The sequence below is a fragment of the Dendrobates tinctorius genome, unplaced genomic scaffold (assembly GCF_039654945.1).
Source record: "Dendrobates tinctorius isolate UK_male_01 unplaced genomic scaffold, ASM3965494v1 ptg000091l, whole genome shotgun sequence".
Classification (NCBI taxonomy): Eukaryota; Metazoa; Chordata; class Amphibia; order Anura; family Dendrobatidae; genus Dendrobates; species Dendrobates tinctorius.
In genome coordinates this window covers 7955002-7976420 of record NW_027361759.1, presented here as the reverse complement: position 1 = coordinate 7976420, position 21419 = coordinate 7955002, and the positions used below count along the sequence as shown (strand labels likewise).

Below are 21419 nucleotides of genomic sequence, written 5' to 3'. Positions count from 1 at the left end.
CCCTCCTGTTGCTCCTTCTGGGTCGCTGTGGTCCGAAGATAAAAAATCACTAGAAGACTGTTCGTATCTAGGGTTAATTTCTTTATGGGTCACTGTTTGAGAGAAGGTAGCCCGCTTGTTCCCTTTATGTCTCCACTTATAGGCTCGGCCATTATTGAAATCCATTTTATCCCGCTGAAATTTATGACGTTTCCCCTCTATGATCTCCTTTTCAAATTTGTCTATAACTGTTTTTAGTTGCTGTTTAAATGGAGAAACCATAGTGGGGTCAAAAGTTAGAAGTTTAGTCTCCAACAGTTTAATATCATCCTTAAGTTTGACCAACAAACCCTGATCATGGGCTATTAACATGTCCATCAATAAAAGGGAACATTTAACCAAACCAGCCTCCCACATATCCTGAAAAGTCTCATCGACTTCCCAGGCTGGAAAGATTTGTACTCTCAAGCCCCTTGGTATGAGGCCTGTGACCTTATACTCCTCCAAACTCCTTATATTCCACCATACTTTTGTGAGTGATTTATGTAGATTGATCAACTCATTAGTAGTGGCGGTAACGCTCTCATCTGTATTAGATGGACCACCTACATCACTACTGCCCGTATCAAAAATCCCCTGAGCCCTTTGGCTCCAAGCCGTTTCCCTGGCAGATAAATCCATCTCTCAGTGGTAAAATACCAATAAAATTGCTATAGCGTGCCTCCTCCTATGAAAAGGGGAACCAAAAGAGATACCCCAGAAAACAGTTACAACCTCAAAAATTGTGGAGGGCACCACTAAGGGATCACCAATTACATGCTTAAGACCAATATCATAAACCAGAAAAGAGGCATGTAAAGAGGAGGGATCACCAATAAGGTATAACAAAATGCAAGATAATAAACTTTTTATTAATCATCCAAAACAAACAACATGCAGTGCAATTATAAAAACAGTTAAAACCGCACAATCGCGTTCATTTAACACAATAACCCCTGCACAAACCCTTCATGATGCTATTATTTGCAAATGTGCTAACAAAGCACCTGGTATAAGTATATAAAATCTTATCAACAGGTAATGAAAAACATACACTCCACCTTCCACCTTATATAATAATGGATGCAAACTACCTAGTTAGTCTAACAAAATGTTAGAACAAAAAACCTGCTCAAATTAGCACAAAAAACCCCTAACAAATAAACAGTGTGTATGCACAAATGAGAGCATAGGGGTTGATAGGGTAAAAGGCTGCTAATGCAGTATAAACAGGCCAAAAATCAAGGGTCCCAATTGCCAATGGCCCCCTCTATACAACCTGTTAAGAGCAAAATAATGCTGGCAGGTAAAGCCCTAATCCAAATTATCGTGACTCTGTTGTGCTCCCTCTGGGTTTCTACTTTATGGTTTTTGTGTATAGCTTTTTCATATCTTATCACTCTTTATTTCAACAGATTTCTTAGTCTCCTTCTCCTTTACGGCTCAACTGGACATGGACATCTTTATTGCCTAGCATTCAACTTTTGTGCTCACAGACTGAGAATTGGTCACTGCAATCAAATCCGTTTTAGATCTTTGATGGACCTATTTTGATTTTCATAATGTTTGCCGGTCCTTGCGCTTTCTCATGGGGGCTAGTCAATTATTATATCAGCATATACTGGCTTTTGTATATATATATATTTTTTTATTTATTTATTTTTTTTTATTTTTTCTTCTTATTTTCATTAGTGTTGTTTGTTTTGGATGATTAATAAAAAGTTTATTATCTTGTATTTTGTTATACCTTATTGGTGATCCCTCCTCTTTACATGCCTCTTTTCTGGTTTATGACAAATTAGAGAAGCATCACATGATTTTTCGAACAGTGCCAATACTTTTGTCCACCCTCTTTTTTATGTTTGGTGTGGAATTATATCCAATTTGGCTTTAGGACAATTCTTTTTGTGTTTTTTCATTTAAGACAAATTAAATGAAGATAATAATACCAAAGAATTTGTGTTTGCAATAATTTTCAGGAAGAAACTGAGAATTATCTGACACAATCGCAGGGGTGTCAATACTTTTGGCCACAACTGTACATAGCATTAATTCTATGTGGTGATATAGCAACTGAATATACTGTACATAATAAGGTCCAACTCACAAGCTGAATAATGAGAAGCACATTTCAAATGCCAAGTTACTTAGTCTTTATTTTCTATCACATCGAGAATCAAAATAATACATTGTAATTCAATATAAATATTTCCACAATAATTAGTACGTTTATGGACTCATCTACATCGCTCCACAACTTATTACTTATGTATTTACTATGTCTAAAAACAGAATCTTAATCTAATGAAAATTATTCTTTTCTGGATATCTTGTTTTCTGCAGTCTCCTGTGCATAAGAAATGCAATGCCTCCCATGAGTGTACAGAGCAAAGCTAGGAATCCAACAGTTATTCCCAAACCAACAGCAGTGCTCACGATTTCATGAGAATCCTTATTAGAATTGCCTAGAAGGTTAAAAACAAGATATGAATAATAGATCACAAAATAATTCTTGGCAAATAATATTTTTTTATATTTTTTTATTATACTGAAAAGCCATTTCCAACTTTAAAAAGGACATACATGGGAAGATTCATCAATGTATTCATAATAGTTTTCTGTTGGACCATATTATCAAGTACATGCATTAGTAAAATGTATAAGAATTCAGAGTCACACTGATTAAGACTAATTTGTTCAAAATATCCAGTTCTATTCTAACTGGTTTGTGCTGTTTTAAGAATCCTGTTTCTGTGATACATCAGTAAAACTAAATGTCCCTCAGCATAAACAATAAAAACCCCAAACTAGTCACAAAAGCTTAAAAGAAATTCTTAATCTTTTAATTGTAAGAAGTGTGGAACAGCCATATGCTTGCTGCATGTGACCAAACAAGATTCTACTGACAATTTTTACATATAGACTCAAGAATTCACAGAAAAGTTCAAATTTACATTTTAAAACCATTGATGAACTGATTTCTGATTTAAATGCAGTTACGGACAGGGGTGCCAAGGACCCACCAGTAACCAACTCCCCTTTTTTCAGCTTCATGCAAATGTGACATAATCCTCAATCACAAATTTATATAGTAATGAAATGATTAGATTTTTAAGTGAATAAGATGCAGCCTTTGTCTGTTAATGGAGATTCTAGCATATTGTGCCAAGTACAGTTTATATAAGAGGGTGGTGGCCGACTGTTAGGGTTGGCGGATTGCAATTACTAAAGTAAACAATAAAGTGCAATCGCAACCCGGGGTCCACCATGCAGAGATGTTAACCTGCTGCTAGTGTGAACAAATGATGGATAAAAACAATCAAACACACTGCGTTAAAACCACACAGAGCAAACGAGACGCAAAGTGCCAAGCTTCGCTAACCACCGAGAGGGAAACAAAATATAAGTACCAAGCTCAGCTAACCACCGAGCGGCACTAAAAAATGAGACGTGTGCAATACCCTGCTAAACCCGCAGGGAATAGACATGGGTTGAGTTTGCCCCGCAACTGGCCCATGCTAATCGCACACGTGGCCGAGACAGGTGCTAAGTCAAGTAGAAAGGCAAAATATACACTACCTATCTGAAGCTGACCAGTGCTAACAACACAAAAGCATAAAGACAGAGCGGTAGAGTATCCACCCACACACATCAAAGCACAAGTGACGCTAGCACGCCCGCATGCACCACTGGAAGCCTTTTATGCACTAGACTCCATCCCAAACACTCACGCCTAGTTGGACAGAGCATCGCCCGTTGCCCAATCCTCAGCTGCTTCATCACCAGGGCAGTCAGCGTCCGAGCACCAATAAGAAGGCACCACATCACAGACATGCTCAGTAAGATGATTTCTGGACTTCGACTCCAGAGGGTAGGGCTGCCTCTGTATACCATTAGTTATCATAGACTTAGCCAGAGAGCCAGCAGAAACCACATGGACACTACAATGCAGTGCAAGATGCTGGGACCGACATCTGTGCTGAGCTGTAATCACAGCGGCCAGACTTGAATGGGAGACCACAGCACCAGGCAATGCTTGGGATCTATCCTGTGCAGTGGGAGAATCCAGGTGCCTAACACCCACTCTTTCACAAGGGCCCACTGGATGATTCTCTTGTTCTCCTGTAGGCCAATCCAAGCCTGTTTACATGTGACCAGCATGGAATGGGGAAAAAATGGATAAATAGTTCAGGGGTTTTAATATTTGAATCTTGCACAGCCAAACTAAGCCACGCGCACATTTTTGGATCGCTGATTTGTTCAGGTGAGTGTTTATTCAGTCAGTGTGCTGACTGTATACAGAACGGATAGTATATGGACAGCAGACTGACCAATGTAAGTCAATGTGGTGGATGAAATGAGTGTTTTTAACATGGACTGATGCTAAAAATCTGCATGTGAAAAATCGCAACATACAGTATACTCTGACCCATTTTTCACATCAGACTTTCCCATTAAACTAATTGGTTGTAATAACAATGCAGATTACATACAAGCACTATACACATTTAGTCATTTGTGTCTAGCTCTATTACAATTATTATAATTATATTTGGCAAAGTATTATTGTTTAATTACTCATGCTACATGGATGTAAAATATGGACATATACTGTTCATGAAAATATAGATGGAAAATTGCTTGTTTTTTTCTGGATGAAAACATGATTTTGCAATATATCTGTAATTTTCCAACAGCTGGAGTGCCGGAGGTTGCTTATCCTGGACCATAAGCAGAAGTCATGGTAAAACTTTAGCTCTTGGCATCAACTATGAAGACCTTTTTTGATGGCGAAAGTACATACTACTGACTCTTTATTCTTTTAAGTGATGTGACTATTCTTAATTCTCTGTCTAGGTTCACTATCACATATACTGTAAATGTAGAAAATGTTTTCTTGCTTCCGTCGCTACATAGAAGAGCCAACTAAGTATCCTCGACCACCATTTTATAAACCAATATGAGTAGGTAAATCTATTCCTGGCAGTTTAATACTGGGATTTTTTAATTATATTTTAATTTTCTGTCAAATTAGACATTTATTTAGCAAATCAAATTGACAAATTTTAGTAAAAGTCTAATTAATAAAAATAACATTTAACACTTTTTCCAGATCATGTTACAGTACAATGCTTAAGTCCATGTCCACACGTTCAGTATTTGATCATCATTGTGCATCAGTATTTGTATCAGGCGAAGCCAGAAATGTGTGGAAAAATCCGGAAGTGGTAACCTGTTTCTAATTCACTTTTCCTCTGACTGTTCCTCTCCTAATTTTTGGCTTATAAATATTCATGTAAAATAATGACCAAATACTGAGCGTGTGAATGTGGCTCAAATGTGATGAGCCTTAGCAGATACTAAAAATTAATTATTATTTTTTATTTTAATTGATCGACTCTTTAAATAGAAAAGCATTAAACATGTTAAATTTTAGTTTCTTAATATATAACTTGCAAATGTACATTTTACTTGAGAAGGAAACTATTAAATACTTACTGGAGACTGAATGTGTTAATTCTTCTGTAAGGAAAAAATAGTAAAAATTATTTATTATGTGATTTTAATATGTAATACTTTTATCTTACAAGAACTGCCTAAAAATTCCTGGAATATAATACCTTTCTTTGTGATATAATGAGACATATTAAAGCTATTTTAGGAATTTATCAAACATTGGCAGAATAATAAGATAGTAAAAAGACATAAAAGCATAGGACTTTAAGACACATTCTTTCAGAATATTTTTATTCATTCCATATAGTGTTGATGCACAAGATAGTAAATGATATCTGACAAAGCTAAAATTCTAATTGTATAGATGAACTTTCCTGTGACATTATATTAGTCAGCAATTTTATTGCTACTAATACATCAATTTCCTTTGAAGTGACAAAATATTTAAGGTTGATGATGATTTCTTCATTTTTAAATGCACCTATTAAGTAGACTTTTGACGTCATATGGATGTTATGATCATTGAATCCAGGGGCAAAAGTCAGTTTCCCAAATGGGCATGAACACATTGATTTGTTCACCACATCTCAAATGTCACTGACTTTTCTAGGTAGGACTCCACTGCAAATGCAGAGTTAAAGATAAGCCACAAACTGTATAAATTAATCCTTTCTCAGCTAAGCCAGTTTTGGCCTTTAAGACTATCCATTGTTTTGTTTTTGTTTTTTTCTTTTGTTGCATTCCAGAAGCCATAGCTATTACATTTTTAAGCCAAAGTAGCCATATGATGGCTTCTTTCTTCCACTTAAGGTGTATTTGAAAATTTAATTTTTTTAAGGTACATGTAATATAGTAACACACTTTTCTTAACTCTTTAAAAGTAAAACTATAAACAAAACAGCAATTCTGCCACTGTTTTTTTGGAGAGGGGAGGCAAAAACTTTTAGCAATGAACATTGCTGCAAATGTAAACTGTTAACATCATTTGGTTCACAATCAATGTTTATTTTTTGTAGCTGTAGTTTTTATTGGTATAATTTATTATTACAGTACATGCAACTCTTTAATCATTTTTTATTTCGCACTGCGGCTATGTTCACAGGGGCATAATTTTGATATGGGTGCTGTCCATGAAGAAAACTTATAGCACACAGACCAAAGTTAATCAACAGTACTGATCAGCTGACGATCTTTTTTTCACTAACTAAATGTTCACATGAACAGAAAAAATTCAGCATGCACTAGACTGTTTCATGTCTCAGATGTATTTATTTATTTTATTCACTTATATAGTGTTAGGCTTCAGGTTCCTGCCTCTGCACAGGAGGAATCATGAGCCTTGCCTGCTGCAGTCTCCCATTCAGTCCCGGCCACAGAGGAGCCTGCTCAGCAAAGATGTCATTCCCAATGCCTTGCTCAAGCTAGTGCTGTCAGGTTGGTTGCTGCTGCCATCCCTAGTTCAGCTATAGCAGCCTGTACTAGGCAGCGGCGAGCAGCTCCTGGGACTAAGTCCCTTTTTCGCTCCACTGAACATGCCCATGGCTCTACCTCCCATTGGAGCTCAGGGGTCATATGCTCAGGTCCCGTGCCTGCTCCGATTGGACCATCAGGAAGGTCATGGAAGGACGCTGCTATAAAAGGTTCGCATGGCCGCTCGGCCATCCGCTAGTACGATGGGTGCCTGAAAACTTCAAGGCCCACCCATGAAATCTTTTTTGCATGGTCTTGTTTTGCAATGCAATATGTTATTTATTTAGTTAGTTGAATGGTCTCATGAGCAATCTGGATTTATTTTGATTTTTTTTGTTTCCGTTACAGCATTTTAAAGTTGGGTCGCAAGGCTGAAATATGGAAATGGAGAAATTGGCAAAGTTCACACATCGGCTGCTGCAATTCACTCCTGTGGTTTCCAACTGCTTCAGCACCCACCCTATTCCCCTGATTTGGCTCCCTCAGACTATCACCTATTCCCACAGATGAAAAAGCACCTTGGTGGAAGGTGGAATTGCAGCCATTGCAACAGCCGATGTGTGAACTTTGCCAACTTCTCCATTTTCATATTTCAGCCTTGCGACCCAACTTTAAAATGCTGTAACGGAAGCAAAAAAAATCAAAATAAATCCAGATTGTTCATGAGACCATTCAACTAACTAAATAGCATACTGCATTGCAAAACAAGACCATGCAAAAAAGATTTCATGGGTGGGCCTCGAAGTTTTCAGGCGCCCCTCGTATAGACAGTACTTTGTAGTTGTGTGTGTGTGAAGATGGATGTATGCCTTCTGGTGACTCATTATATACTTCCTCCCTCTGGTTGTGCATGTGTGTAGGGTATTGGAGTTAAATCAGCGCCTACAGGTGGCATTGCCTATGTGCCACGGTGCATCCAGTCCTCTGCACCACACTTAGTGCTTAACTGTGCCATCCAGCACAAGGCACTACTGTACTGCATCAAGTAGCAGCAACTGCCAGTGCAGCACCATGCACTTTCCTAGCCCTAAGTTTGGGTGGTTAGTGGCGCCTTCCAGAGCGGTGCTGTGCACACTATGTGCGCTATATCTTCAGTTTACTTTCTTCCTGGCACCGCAGTTGCAGCGCCAAGCGCTAGTGGTCTAGAAGGACTCTAAACCAGTGTCTTTGGGGCTGAATCCTGAGACTGCACACTAGCACTCACTCCGCCGAGTCCTGTGAAGTTAACAGGCTCCGGCATCTGTTACAGTGGCTCTGTGAAGTAACAGAGTTCGCTCCTGTACAGATCGGGTCAGTGGTTAACCCGCCGGTGTTTAATTAGTACTCCACCATTACTGAGAAGCAGTTTTCCATCTCTGCACAGTGGACCCAGGGTCTCAATCACACTTCCTTTTATTTTATATTTAGTGAGATCCGCAACCCTAACAAATAGCACCCATGATTTCACAGTGCTTTACAGACATCATCATCACTGTCCCCATTAGTATTCATAATCTAGATTCCCTATCTCTATGTCTTTAAAATAAAGATGACTTCAATTCAAGTCTATGGGTGTGGTTAAAAATTGGATTTCATACTGATCAACCAGATAGCATCTGATTTTTATGGATACATTACAATTCTTTAACATGGAAATACGAAATACAGTTTTCTAGCAACTATTAATTTATAAAGCTGGATGCCATTCAGGTGACATTGCAGATTAAAAATTGTCTGTTTTTCCTTGATGAGGGTCAGATTATTTTTTGTATGGCAGAGAGAACTTAGCCGTAGGGAGGTTTTACTCTGTGGGTCAGCACGATTATGATGCTATAAATTATTATTATATGCTATGATTTCTGATTTATTACTATTTTTGCTAAAAAATATCTTGAAAAAAATATTTTTTTGTTGTTGCTATTTTTTGAGAGCCATAAGTTTTACAATTTTCTGTCAGTGAAGCTGTGTGAGGCTTGTATTTTGCATGATGAGCAATAGATTTTAGATAACTTTTTATTAGATTTTTTGAGTGATTTAATTAGCAAAAAATAGCTATTCTTTTATTTTTTGACACTAATGGGGTTGTCCAGTTAAAACAGATCATCACCAAGAGATAAATTTTAACTTGGAGATTGAAGTGCTTTCCACCGTTGGGAGCCACATTGATTGGCAGAACAGAGAATTTTTATCCACAAAGTGAAACTTTCATCCCTGTTACAAAATAGTGTGGCAGGTCAGACATCCCACCCCTGATCCATTCATTTTCCATGGGACTGTTAGAAAAAGCTGAGGGCAGCGCTAATCAGCCCCATAGGAAACGAATGGAGCAGCGGTTGAGCATGCATGCTGTTGACCCTTTATAACAGGGGTACATGTTATTTTTCCAAATACAGAGTTTGACTTTTGGGTGGCAAGTTGTAGTTTTAAAAAACACTATTCCTTTTACCAGTGTATGGAGAAAGAAACATGTAAGATGAAATTGTTTAAAAAAAATGAAAATAATCCATTACTTTTACTATTTTAATTCTTTTTTGCTTTTCACTTTATTTTTCAGAAACAATATGGACTTGAACTTGCAATAATTTTATTGTTTGTTCTTCCGCATTACTGCAATTTCAGTGATAATCACTGTCTCTTATGAGGTTCAGACTGTGTCTGGACATCACAGGAAAATCCTACACGGCAGTGACAAGGAGCTTCATCAGGCTCCTGGTTACAATGGCAATTCATTGCATCCAATCAAATTCTCAGGCAGAATGATGGCAATTAAATTATTATGTCTATGATTAACACCAGCATTTAAAGGGTTAACAGAAGTGATTGGCGAGATACATTCAGCTTCATTAGATTCCAACACTTTATTTTCTTAAACATATTCCTATCCTTTATGAGGATGCCATCTTGTCAAATATATTAGAGCCTGGTTGTCTGATTGTTGTCAAAAGAAAATTTAAGCTTGGCAACATTTTATCCAGTAGTTACTTCAATTCTACCGGGTTTTTTTCAGATTCCACAGCAATAGATGTTGAATGTGCACACATTCTCTGATCACGCGAAACTTTATCAATCATGATGGTTCAAAATATTTTATAATCATGGAATAATTGTAATTCTTAAAATATTATCTACATGATAAAATGTGTGGATTGTAACCTTATTTACATAGGTTTCACTACTAAGAAACTAAAGGTTTGAATCTCAGAACATTTAACTGATATTGATTCCCCTTTAAGTTCTAATTGCTCGGCTTCTCATGCATTTAAGCACTTTTTTTTTACCTTTCATGAAATCCTCACAACTTCTTTGAAAGCCTCGTGTATTGAAAGAGTGCGGAAATCCCCCAGAGGCGGCACACCAAGACATGCTTCATGTCAAGGGAAACATTTTGGCTATACAATCTTGGCACCTTCTTCCCCACAGGTTTAAACGCTCCCACAGAAATCATGTTCCATTATTGTTTGTCTTTTACTATTTTTAATCTTTGGTTAAGCACATGTTTGTTTATATGTTTTATCATGATATTTGTTTATTTGTCTTGGTTTTGGTCTTAATTTTGTATTCATTATTCATCCTTGATCATGTGATTTTTGTTAAGAATTCTCATTGGCTGTATCACTGTCTTAGAACTCTGCTGTGAAATATTGTTATTAACTTTGAGAAAGAGTGCAGGACAGTGTTTCAAAAGCGGTGCTCTTAAATAACACCATGAAACTCTGGAATAAAGCTTTCTAAATTTTACTCAATAAAATTTTGGAATTTTATAAAGCTGTATTCCTTTTTTTCTGGATATTTTCATGTGTGGCGACACAATTTCCATTTGCTTCGGAGCTCCATGAGCTCGTCAGGTGACCTGGATAATCTCTCTATGAGAGAAATATGGCAGTTATATAAGACAGTCAGTATCTGCCCTTTGTGGAGCAAATTCAGCTCTTGAGCCCTCTCCACACACCCTGAAGAATGGGGATTAAACACTTTTCACCATTAGGTATAGTTGACATGTTAACCTTATTATGTGGATCAAAATATTGTTATCTACTTTATTCTGTTTATTTGTATGTTTTGCACAAAAATTACTTTAAAAAATAACTGTTTTTCATAATATTGTGATTCCTAACATTTTTGTCTGTGCACAGAACTTTTCTCTCACAGCTCTGCTGTATTGTAATATTATTGCAGAAAAGTCTGCCTGTGAGATGAAAGCTGAAGAACTGTGAGGACACCTGCAGATGTGTCAGGGGCATATCTCAGGGGGGACAGGTGGGGCATTTGCCCTTGTCGCAGCCCTCAGTGGGGCACTGTTGGAGCGCCACATGTAGCAATCCAACATGTCTCCTTGGCGGCTGCATTTTTCCGACCCCAAGAGTGGGAGTCGGCAGCTATCTGTGCTTCCTGTCAAGCTGACAGCTGGTTCAGAGAAGCCAGTACACTTTAAAGGGAATCTATCACCTACCCTTTGGCGGGCGATGAAAACGAGGTCGGTCCGGTCCGATGGGCGGTGTTCCCAATGTGTGCCGCCTCCCCATCCTTGCCCGCCGTCCGCAGGTTATTGCTGAATTGGAGTAGGTGTACGCCATTTTTTGCACGTGCGCTAAGCATTCATAGCTAGCGCACGCACAGTATGCTTTGCCCAACTGCGGGCAAATCCGAAAAGCCGGACTGCGCATGCACCGGTTAACGATGCCCCGGAAGTATTTTGATATGTTCCGGGGCACACTCTTAAGATAGGAGGGTGAATTGGTGCGGACACACTGAACAGGGGTAGGATTGGGTATTGAAACCGTATGGGAAGTGGTAATGTATGAGGAGACAGTATGAAGAGTGACGGGGAAATGTGTGAGGAGACAATATAAAGATAAAGAGAGAAGGGAAATATGCAAAGAGAGTTTTGATGGGAATAGTGTGAGTGTACAGTATGGAGGGAAAATGTGTGAGGAGGCACAGAACATAAACTAGGTAATGTGGGGGCAATATAGAGATGGGAGAGTATGGGGGGCTCTGTTAGGGCATGGCAAGGAGGGGACAGTATGCTGAGGAGGAGGAGTATGATAAGGAAGCACAGTATAGTGACAGGGCATTATAGGAGGGGACGTAATGTGAGAGGACAGTGTGAAGAAGGGGGCCCAGTATGGAAAGTAGGGGGCAGTGTGGAGGACATGAATCATAAGAGAGATAATGTGACATATTTTGTGAGGCACACTGTGAGAGACACAGCATAGGGAAGACCTTGCTATTCAGGAGCATTATTATCATGCTGCTATTTTAAGGGCACTATGTCAGGATATGATACAGAAAAAGGATGTGCTGCAGAGAAGATGGGAGTATGAAGAGATGAGCTGGGAATGTGAAAAGTCAACATGACATCTGAACAAGATGAAGAAGAAAAGAAAGAACAATTCCCATTAGAGACAATATCATCTATAAGGTACCTGGATGTAAATATTTATTTGTGATACTGCCTGCATCTCATCAGCACTGTGGTTCCTTCATAGTCCACAGTCTGATGGCTGGTAACAACAACTCCCTGTGCCACCTTACTATTATTTAGGACTTATGGCGAGTTGTAGGTTCATGTGATACAATTGTATATGGGGCTGACCTGACATTACAATTGATGGCTGAACTAAGCTTGGTGATGTATTCGTGTACTGATGGTGGTTCTGGTGATGTATTCCCTACTGATGGTTCTTCTGTACTGATAGTTGTTTTGAGGATAGATTCTTGTGCAGTTATTGTTTCTGATCCTCTATACATGTAGTAATTCATAACTTGTAAGGTTATGTGATACATGGCTATGTTAATAAAATGTTGTGCTGTCTGACAAGTTAAGGGTTGCTACATTTGTATTTATGTTAGGAGCATTTGTTAGGAGGACAACAGGGGTTGTCCAACTTTGTGATAAAAGTCAGCGGTCACTCTATGCAACTTCAGACTTTTGAATCCTTTTAGCACATGCATTTCATGCTGTAAGGATTTTGAGAGCAAGAAGTCATGCACTGCAAGTATGCAATCACTTGCCAACTACATATGCCTGGCCTCACTCAATACAAGTGAATTGAGAGAGGCCCGGCACATTTATTTGAGTGGTCATGAAGTATGCAAATCTCATACTAACACTCATATGACCATCCACTCTTACTGCTGGCACCAGAGTATCCTGACAGTGTGTGGTGTGCATGTTGTGAGCATTCAGAGATCTGCAGTCTCCAATCCTAACAGTGTGTAATATACTTACTGTCAGGACTCAGCTCAGCAGCATTTATCACATCACACTGGTAATGTCCCCTTCAGGTTAAAATAAGGTATCAAGGGAGATTGTCATTCAGATCAGTGTCTGGCCCATAGCCTGGAGCAGCTTATTTACATATGAGAAAAACAGTTATTTATCTAGAATAAGACATCAGATCGCAGATACCAAAGTACTATTTTTTCAGCTTCCTATGACTGCATACCAAGATAATCAGCATAACATAGTTCATCCTACTGACAAATTCCCTTTAAGGATGGAAAATGCAGATAAAACTATTATGAAGTTGTTGTGCTCACTGCCATAGCTTCACATGTTACATAATATGCCTTTTTTGCATTACTATCAATGGAGAGATTCAATTATTATCTTGGGGGCAGTTATGGTTACTTACCATTTTCTGTAGTGGTGATAATTCCTGGAGAAGTAATGGTTGCAGGATCAGAAACTGTTCCTGAATAGCTAGGCACAGCTCTAACATTCCTTTTTCTTCTTAAGCATGGCTGTAAAGTATTATATAAAAGACGAAAATGTGTAATAAATTCTGTTATATTTGTTGCTGAGCTACATATTTGGCTATTTCCATCAGTTACATAAACACTGAAGTGATAACATTCATGCATGATCAGCATCACACTGAAATGCGAATATAGGATGCTCCTGAAATCTTCGGAGCACTATTCAGAGGAAGACATGACTTTGGGAGGGGTGCAATATCTAATTGAAATTTGTATATTCTCATTTTGATTTAATGTACATCTTTCAAGTAAAACAGCAGCCACCTATATGTTAAAAGTATATTAACAGCCTCTAGCGCAGTTACTGTTTTGTTTGTAAGCCAGTCTGAGAAAGAAGTGAACCCCTTCACCACCTTGGGATTTTTCATTTTTGCATTTTCGTTCTTTTCCTTCCCATCTTCCTAGAGCCATAGCTTTTTTACTTTTCAGTCAATATGACCTTATCGGGGTATTTTTTTGTGGGACAAGTTGGGCTTTTGAGCGACACCCTTGGTTTTACTATGTAGTGTACTGTAAAATGGGAACAAAATCTAAGTACGGTGAAATTGCAAAAAAAAAGTGCAGCTTCACAATTGTTTTGGGGTTTTGCTTTTACCATGTTCACTAAATGCTAAAACTGACCTGCCATTATGATTCTACAGGTCATTACGAGTTTGCAGATGCCAAACACGTATAGGTTTTTCTTTTGTTTAAGTGGTGAAAATTTTTTTAAAAGTTTGGAAAAATGGCGCCATTTTTCTGGGGTTGGGTGAGAGCTTACATTTTGTGTGCCGAGCTGATGTTTTTATTTATACCATTTTGGAGTATATATGATGTTTTGATAAACCTTTTATTGCATTGTATTGCAATGTTCCGGCTAACAAAAATAATAATTCTGGTGTTTTTATTTGTTCCTGTTTACCAATCAGATTAATTCTTTTTATATTTTGATAGATTGGGTGCTTCTGAACACAGCGATGCCAAATATGTGCAATTTTGTTTTGAACGCTGGCCATGTTAACAGCGGCATTTAACATGTTATCAGCTGAGGGTGGATCGCAATTCCACCCACGGCTGTTAAGGGCACATGACAGCTAATCAAATCAGCTGTCATGTGCCTGAAAAAAGGGGGAGGTGACCTATGATGTACTTATATGTCATAGGTCATAAATGGGTCAAAAAATGAGCCCCACTAAGAAGGAGGCTTTCAAGAGCTGGGTGTGGTTGATTAGAAATATATAGGATGCAGTTTGGAGGCACAATGTATTATTACAAATAATAGAGTGAACTATGCATTAAGATTTAATCTTTTTTTGCTGGTTTTACACATTTTAAATGAACACAATAATAAAAAGTTTAAAGTTAAACAATGTCATACTCACTGTTTTAAATGTACTACAAGCAGATGTTTCACAGAGACGTGTTATACAGTGCAAGTAGAATGTGGACACCGGCTGCCCATATTGTTCTAGAAAACGGAAAGCTGTGAAATAAAATTGTGCAACTTGACTATCTCCATTAACTTTTATAAAAGTAAATTGATCCTTGTTACATCTAAAAAAACAAACAAACAAACAAATAAGTAGTGTTACTTTTGCAGACAAGTTAAAAACAAAAAAACAATACATTTTTTAATTAAAAAAATAACTAATACCAAAATAGGTTTTACATATATAGATGAAAATTGAAAGCATTAGCAAAAAGTTGGGCTAGCATACAGAATTTACCATCTCCAGTTATATTCTCAATATCAGATGTAAATTTTTGCAAGGTTTTCTCTTCAACAATTTAACTATTCGAATTTGCTCAAATCACAAGTACAAACCTACATTTTCTGGTTAGCAAAGTTTGCATGGTACAGGAGACTATATCATTTTTTAGTTCTGAAAACCTGTGTTAAATTATCGTATTGGAGCATTAAAGAGAATCTGTATGCAGCTTTTCTTTGCTATGTAATCTGAGAGCAATACGATGTAGGTGCAGATAGTGCTCAATTGCTAGAATCTGGCTGAGAATAACCTAAGGAGATTGACTGACCTGGGAGGGTTATAGTATTCTAATTGCCTAGAAAGGCAAAGCCCCTAGAGGTATGGCCCCTCCCCAGCAGGCCATGAAGCTTAACCTTGATTAATTGTTAAAAGAAATGCATTTAATAGGGTGTAAATAAAATAATTCATATTTGGCACAAAATAATATTACATTTGTTTAGATTATGTTCAGTAACAGCTGCTTATCTGTAATATTATAGATGACACCCCAGGGAGTCATCCAATGATAGAGTGGCAAATAGCAATTGTATAAAACTTTAACATGCAGCACATGTCCCCCTGACATGTTTCACCCAATACTCAGTATCATCAGGGGATGGGACAATGGTTTTCTCTGTTGAAGAAGTGGTCATAATGCTGAGTTGTGTATATATTGTGAGAGATCAGAATCCATTTTATGCCATTGTTATCCTGTGTAATGGTGATCAAATAACAATAATGGTTGAGGAAGTTTCGACTTTCTATGTTAACCCCTAATATTCCTACTGGCTCATAGTTTGAAGGGAATGTTTCCTTTGTTTGTGACCCTATTTAAAGGGCCTACATGTGCTAATAAAGCAGAAGTCCTATCTAGTACACCAAACAAGCTCTCAGTATTGACTTCCTCGAGATCTCGAAACATACTTTAATTTTTGGAGTTTAAACTGCATAAAAGAGTGTGGACTTTGCTCACAAAATTGACACACACCATTGCTTGGAAGTGTTCTGTCAACACACTGCCAATAAGTGGTGGGGGCAAGCTTAGACAGATTAGCCTGATTGGCCTGCATGTGAAACCAAAGCCCCCGTTACACATAGCGATATCGCTAGCATTATTGCTGTAACGTCACCGATTTTGTGACGTAGCAGCGATATTGCTAGCGATATCGCTATGTCTGATACTTACCTCCGACCGGCTCCCCCGCTGCTCATCGCTGGTGGCGCGAGAACGTCCTGGACCATTTCTCGTCGGGCGCTTCCTGCTGGGCTTCCTGTGGCGCCGACGAGCGACGCGTGGACGCGGGCGGGAGGATGTCAGGATCGCCGCGTCTGACAGGTAAGTAGCGACCCCCGACCCCTGCTATGTCACTGGTGAGATCTGCCTGTGTGGCAGCTCACTAGCGACCACTTAGTGATGCACCAGCGATCCATATCGTTGTCGGGATCGCTGGTACATCGCTAAGTGTAACGCTACCCTTAGTCATCTTGTGATAATCTCCTGCTGATAAAACACTGATTGTATTGAAAGTACAGCACATAGTCTAATTAGTGACACATTAACTAGAACCAGGGTCTCTGTTCTTGCATCATGCTGCTCTCAGATTAAAAAGCAAAAACTTGCTGACGGATTACATTTTAATTCAGAGAAAAAAGTATATTCAGGGCAATGTCTGCCCTGCTGCCCCAGAAACTAAAGTAGAGCATTGGGTATTTTGGGTTCAAACTATTTTTTGGATATTATTCCAAAATTATATTTTAAAATTTGTATACACTGGCAATAAACATGAAGAGGGGTTTATGCATGCACTATTCTTCTGGTAATGAAAATGTGAACCTATGGTTGGAGCTGGCAATATCTAGGCTACTATAATTGCAAAAAGCAAAAAGGAAAATGACAACTGAGATTGTAAAGGTTTGGAGGACATATTTTCAAATTTGTGCATTAAGCATTAAAAGTGATATCAATTGTCCCGACAATAAGAATTCAGTGCGGAAGTTTAAAACATTCCAGATAACATAAGAAGACTTGTTTATATAGTGGGGAACATATAGAAATGTTCATTGGACAGTTGGAGAGACTCTTTAGAGGATTTTAACCTTTAGTCATCTTTACAACATGGTGAAATTGTTAAAAAAGAAGGAAAATACTAAATGTTCTTACCCAACAAACAGGTCATATTTAGTTGAATTAGTTGGATAGGGTGATACAGATGCATAACATTGATCCAGCAAAACATTGAACCTGTCAAAAAGAATATATGTAAATGCTTTTTGCAATTTGTGTAATATTACTTTTTTATCTAATCCTATTTTCTTCTAATGCAAAATTAAGTACGGTATTTCAAACATATACACTGGATATGTGCACAGAGTATTTTTACTGAGTGTTTTTTAAAGGAAACTGAGCAGAACCTCCAAGTTTTTGAGGAGTTTTGTACATTTGAGAAGGATTTGAGAGTTGTCTCTTTTATTCCTTCAACGATTTCTCGAAAAACTGTGAGTGCACATAGCCACTGCATGCACAATTATTAACAAAGTGAGTATTTTGGCCATGTCATCAATTTTATGCAGATTTTCCAACTCCAAGCTGTATGCTGCTTATTTGTTAGAAGCATATCAAGTGATGTACTAAAAGCACAAAAAAAATTCCAAGCAATGTGAAAAAGCAAAAAAAGTGCAATTTCACAATTGTTTTTAGAGTTATTTATTTCCTATGTTCACCATATGGTAAGATGGACCTGGCAATATGATTCTGCAAGTCAATATTAGTATGCGGATACCAAACATGTACATGTTTTTTCTGAAAAAAAAAAATTTGTAAAAAATAAAATTTGGCTTTTGTTGCCATTTTCCGAGACCCATAATGTTTTCATTTTTCTGGATATAGGGTTATGTGAGCGATTATTTTTTGGTGCACTTTAATGATGTTTTAACCGATAGCATTTTGATATAGGAACAATGATTTGATCTCCCCAGATGGCATTTTATTGCAATGATGCCACAACAAAAAAAAATTAATTCTGGAATTTTGATTTTTTTTTTCTTTGCTCCGTTTACTTATCAGATTAATTTACTTTATATTTTGATAGATAGGAATTTTTCGAACTGACAGCCGACCCTAATGCTGAGCTGCCGTCAGTTAGGGCTCTTTCACACGTCCTTGTCTCCAGTACATGTGGTGACAGTTTTCATGCGCACCGGAGACAATGACACATGTACTGTAGACCCATTCAAGTAAATGGGTCTGTGGACATGTCAGTATGTTTCCACAGATGTGTCTGTGGGTTAAACAAGCTGACATATCTGTTTTTCACCATCAATACAGGCCAAAAAATGCCCTGCACACAGAGAACACGCATGGATGTCATCCGTGTGACATGCACTGGTGCCAGGGAAGAAGCGCTACAGTGAGCATTGTTCCCCTGTGCCGGGTGCTGAAGATGCTCTCATAATTCTCCCTTGCTCTGCTGGTGATCAGCGAGAGCAGGGGAGATTGATGAGATTTATATTCAAGAGATAACAATGACAGTAGGTGGCGGTTGATGGGACTATTACTCCCATCAGCCTACACCTGCTGCCACTAATAACAGTGACAGCAGGAGCGGCTGATGAGAGGATTCCTCATCCTCCGCCTGCGCTGTAAATAAATAAATAAATAAATGAAAAAAACTGGTCTGGGTTCCCCTCTATTTTTTATAACCAGCCAGGCAAAACTCACAGCTTGGGCAGGAACCTTCAGCTATCAGCTCCAGGAAAGCTAGTTATCAAGAATAGAGAGGTCCCCAATCTGTTTTTTTAATTTAAATAAATAGAAAAAAAACTTTATGGGGTCCCCCACATTTTTAACAATCAGCCTTGCTAAAGCTGACAGCTGGGGATGGTATTTCTGGCTGGTAAGGGGCCATTGATACAGGCGCCCTGCCTAAAAATAGCTGCCCAGAAAAGGCACATCTATTAGATGCGACAATTCTGGCACTTTGCTCAGCTCTTCCCACTTTCCCTGTAGAGGTGGCAAATGGGGTTCATATTTGTGGGGTTTATGTCACCTCTGCATTGTCAGGTGACATCAAGCCCATGGCATAGTAATGGAGAGGCGGCATAAGACACCTATCCATTACTAATCCTATAGTTACATGTAAATAAAGATAAAGTCAGCCATGATGTCACCATAGTTCAAGCTCAGTGTCTTCACATCACATCACTGTGAAAAATTCTCACGGTGATTTGCTGTGAAGACAGTTTTATTTTTTTTAGACATTTTTAGGTCACTGGTGTTTTTGGTACAAATGTGTTAGGAACACAATGTTAAAGCACTTACTAATATATAACTATTACTGGTTGGTAGAGTTGATTGACAAGTTTTTCCCAGAGTGAAAGACCTGTCAATCACCAACAACAATGCTAAGAAAAGCCAGCCAAGGTCAGGCTGGACTATTTTTGTCTACAGCTATGATCTTCAGCTAGACTTTCCAACTATATTTTATCTAAAATGCTGGAGTACGTCAGAGAAATGTATATGTAGCTGCAATCATGCAAGAAGAGTCTGAGGTTTGGGCAAATTTAATCAGCTGACATGCTCCCTTGAAAGATAATAAAGTTGTCTGAGGCCATCATAAATGAAGGCTGCAATTGTGGACAGAATTTAATTTGTATGCTGGCTACTATATCTCCACTTAGCGAAGTGATAGGATTCTCAATAACTAATAGGTAAATACAGGATATAAGCATTACAAATATGATGAAAAATCTTTTTTTTTTAAATCATTTGCACTTTCAGTTTATTTTTATTGACAGTAAAAATTAATCTAACAAAGTATATTCTTTGGTACCAATTTATAGTAATACATGTTCATCAATAAAAAATAACAGGATTCACAATTTTATGTAAAGTGTTTCCCTTACTTTTCTGTTAAGTTGGTTGCCCTTACTTCAACATAGACCGTAGTGTTTATTTTGATTCCAGTTGAAGGAATAACAAGAGGTCTACCATATGATTCATCCTGAAAATACATACATGAATGAAACTGAAATCTATTCTAGGACACTATACATTTACAATAATTATTCATTAAAGTATCAATGTGTTTAGCTCCATTTCTTTCCAATGGCTTGCAGTCCACAATTAAGCTTATAAATAGCATATAGCAACCTCTCAAAGTGTCTCATTGGTAACCAGATATATATTTTTTTTATTTATCAGGACGCATAATGAAATAATTTATTTTCACATTCTTATTCTGTAAAAGCAAGAAAATAAATTGAATCACAATGATAAAATAAACATAGCTACATGATTTATCTTCAGCTGTGTATTATAAAGCCAAAGATATAAATTATTAAAATAGGGAACCTGTAAGACTGTGAGCATACTATCAAACATATGTTTGTTATTCACATTAATAATTGTATTAAGTGAGATAAAAAGTATAATAATATAGGGAATCTGTCAGCAGAATCTACCCTAAACCATCCACATGGGTATGCAGGTCATAGAAAGTTGAATACAATGCTACCTTGATATCTGCTATCCAATCTCTTAGGCTAGTTTCACACTAGCGTTTATTTCCTGCAGCGCACGGTGCCGCTAAGCCCCGCCCCTCCGCGGCTCCCTGCCCACCCCATCCGGTCATCGGCGCCTACTAGCGCACATGGACGCTTGCGATCTGCGCACCCTATCTTTAGCATAGGGTGCGCAGATCGTGCGCTGGCCGTGCGCAAGTAGGATTTTAGTGCGCGCTGCGTACTTTTGAAGGTGCGCCGTGCGCGCCAAAATGCAACATGCTGCGTTCGGCGCACACCGGCGCACCTTCAAAAGTGCGCAGCGCACGCTAAAATCCTACTAGCGCACGGCTAGCGCACGATCTGCACACCCTATGCTAAAGATAGGTTGCACAGATCGCAAGCATCCATGTGCGCTAGTAGGCGCCGATGACCGGATGGGGCGGGCAGGGAGCCGGGAGGGGGCGGGGCTTAGCGGCGCCGTGCGCTGCAGGAAATAAACGCTAG

At 38.4% G+C, this 21419-nt stretch overlaps 1 protein-coding gene across 1 annotated transcript in view; it reads right to left on the bottom strand.

The window, feature by feature from the left end:
* Positions 1–2281: 2281 nt before the first annotated feature.
* Positions 2282–21419, bottom strand: part of LOC141098446 (zona pellucida-like domain-containing protein 1) — a 143331-nt gene continuing 124193 nt past the window's right edge. The window contains exons 8-13 of the mRNA XM_073586266.1: positions 20316–20413; positions 17575–17655; positions 15048–15219; positions 13563–13671; positions 5518–5541; positions 2282–2483 (exon numbers count right to left, since the gene is read on the bottom strand). Of these exons, the coding sequence (XP_073442367.1) occupies positions 2320–2483; positions 5518–5541; positions 13563–13671; positions 15048–15219; positions 17575–17655; positions 20316–20413 (648 nt within the window). The 3' untranslated portion in view covers positions 2282–2319. The remainder of the gene's footprint in view (positions 2484–5517; positions 5542–13562; positions 13672–15047; positions 15220–17574; positions 17656–20315; positions 20414–21419) is intronic.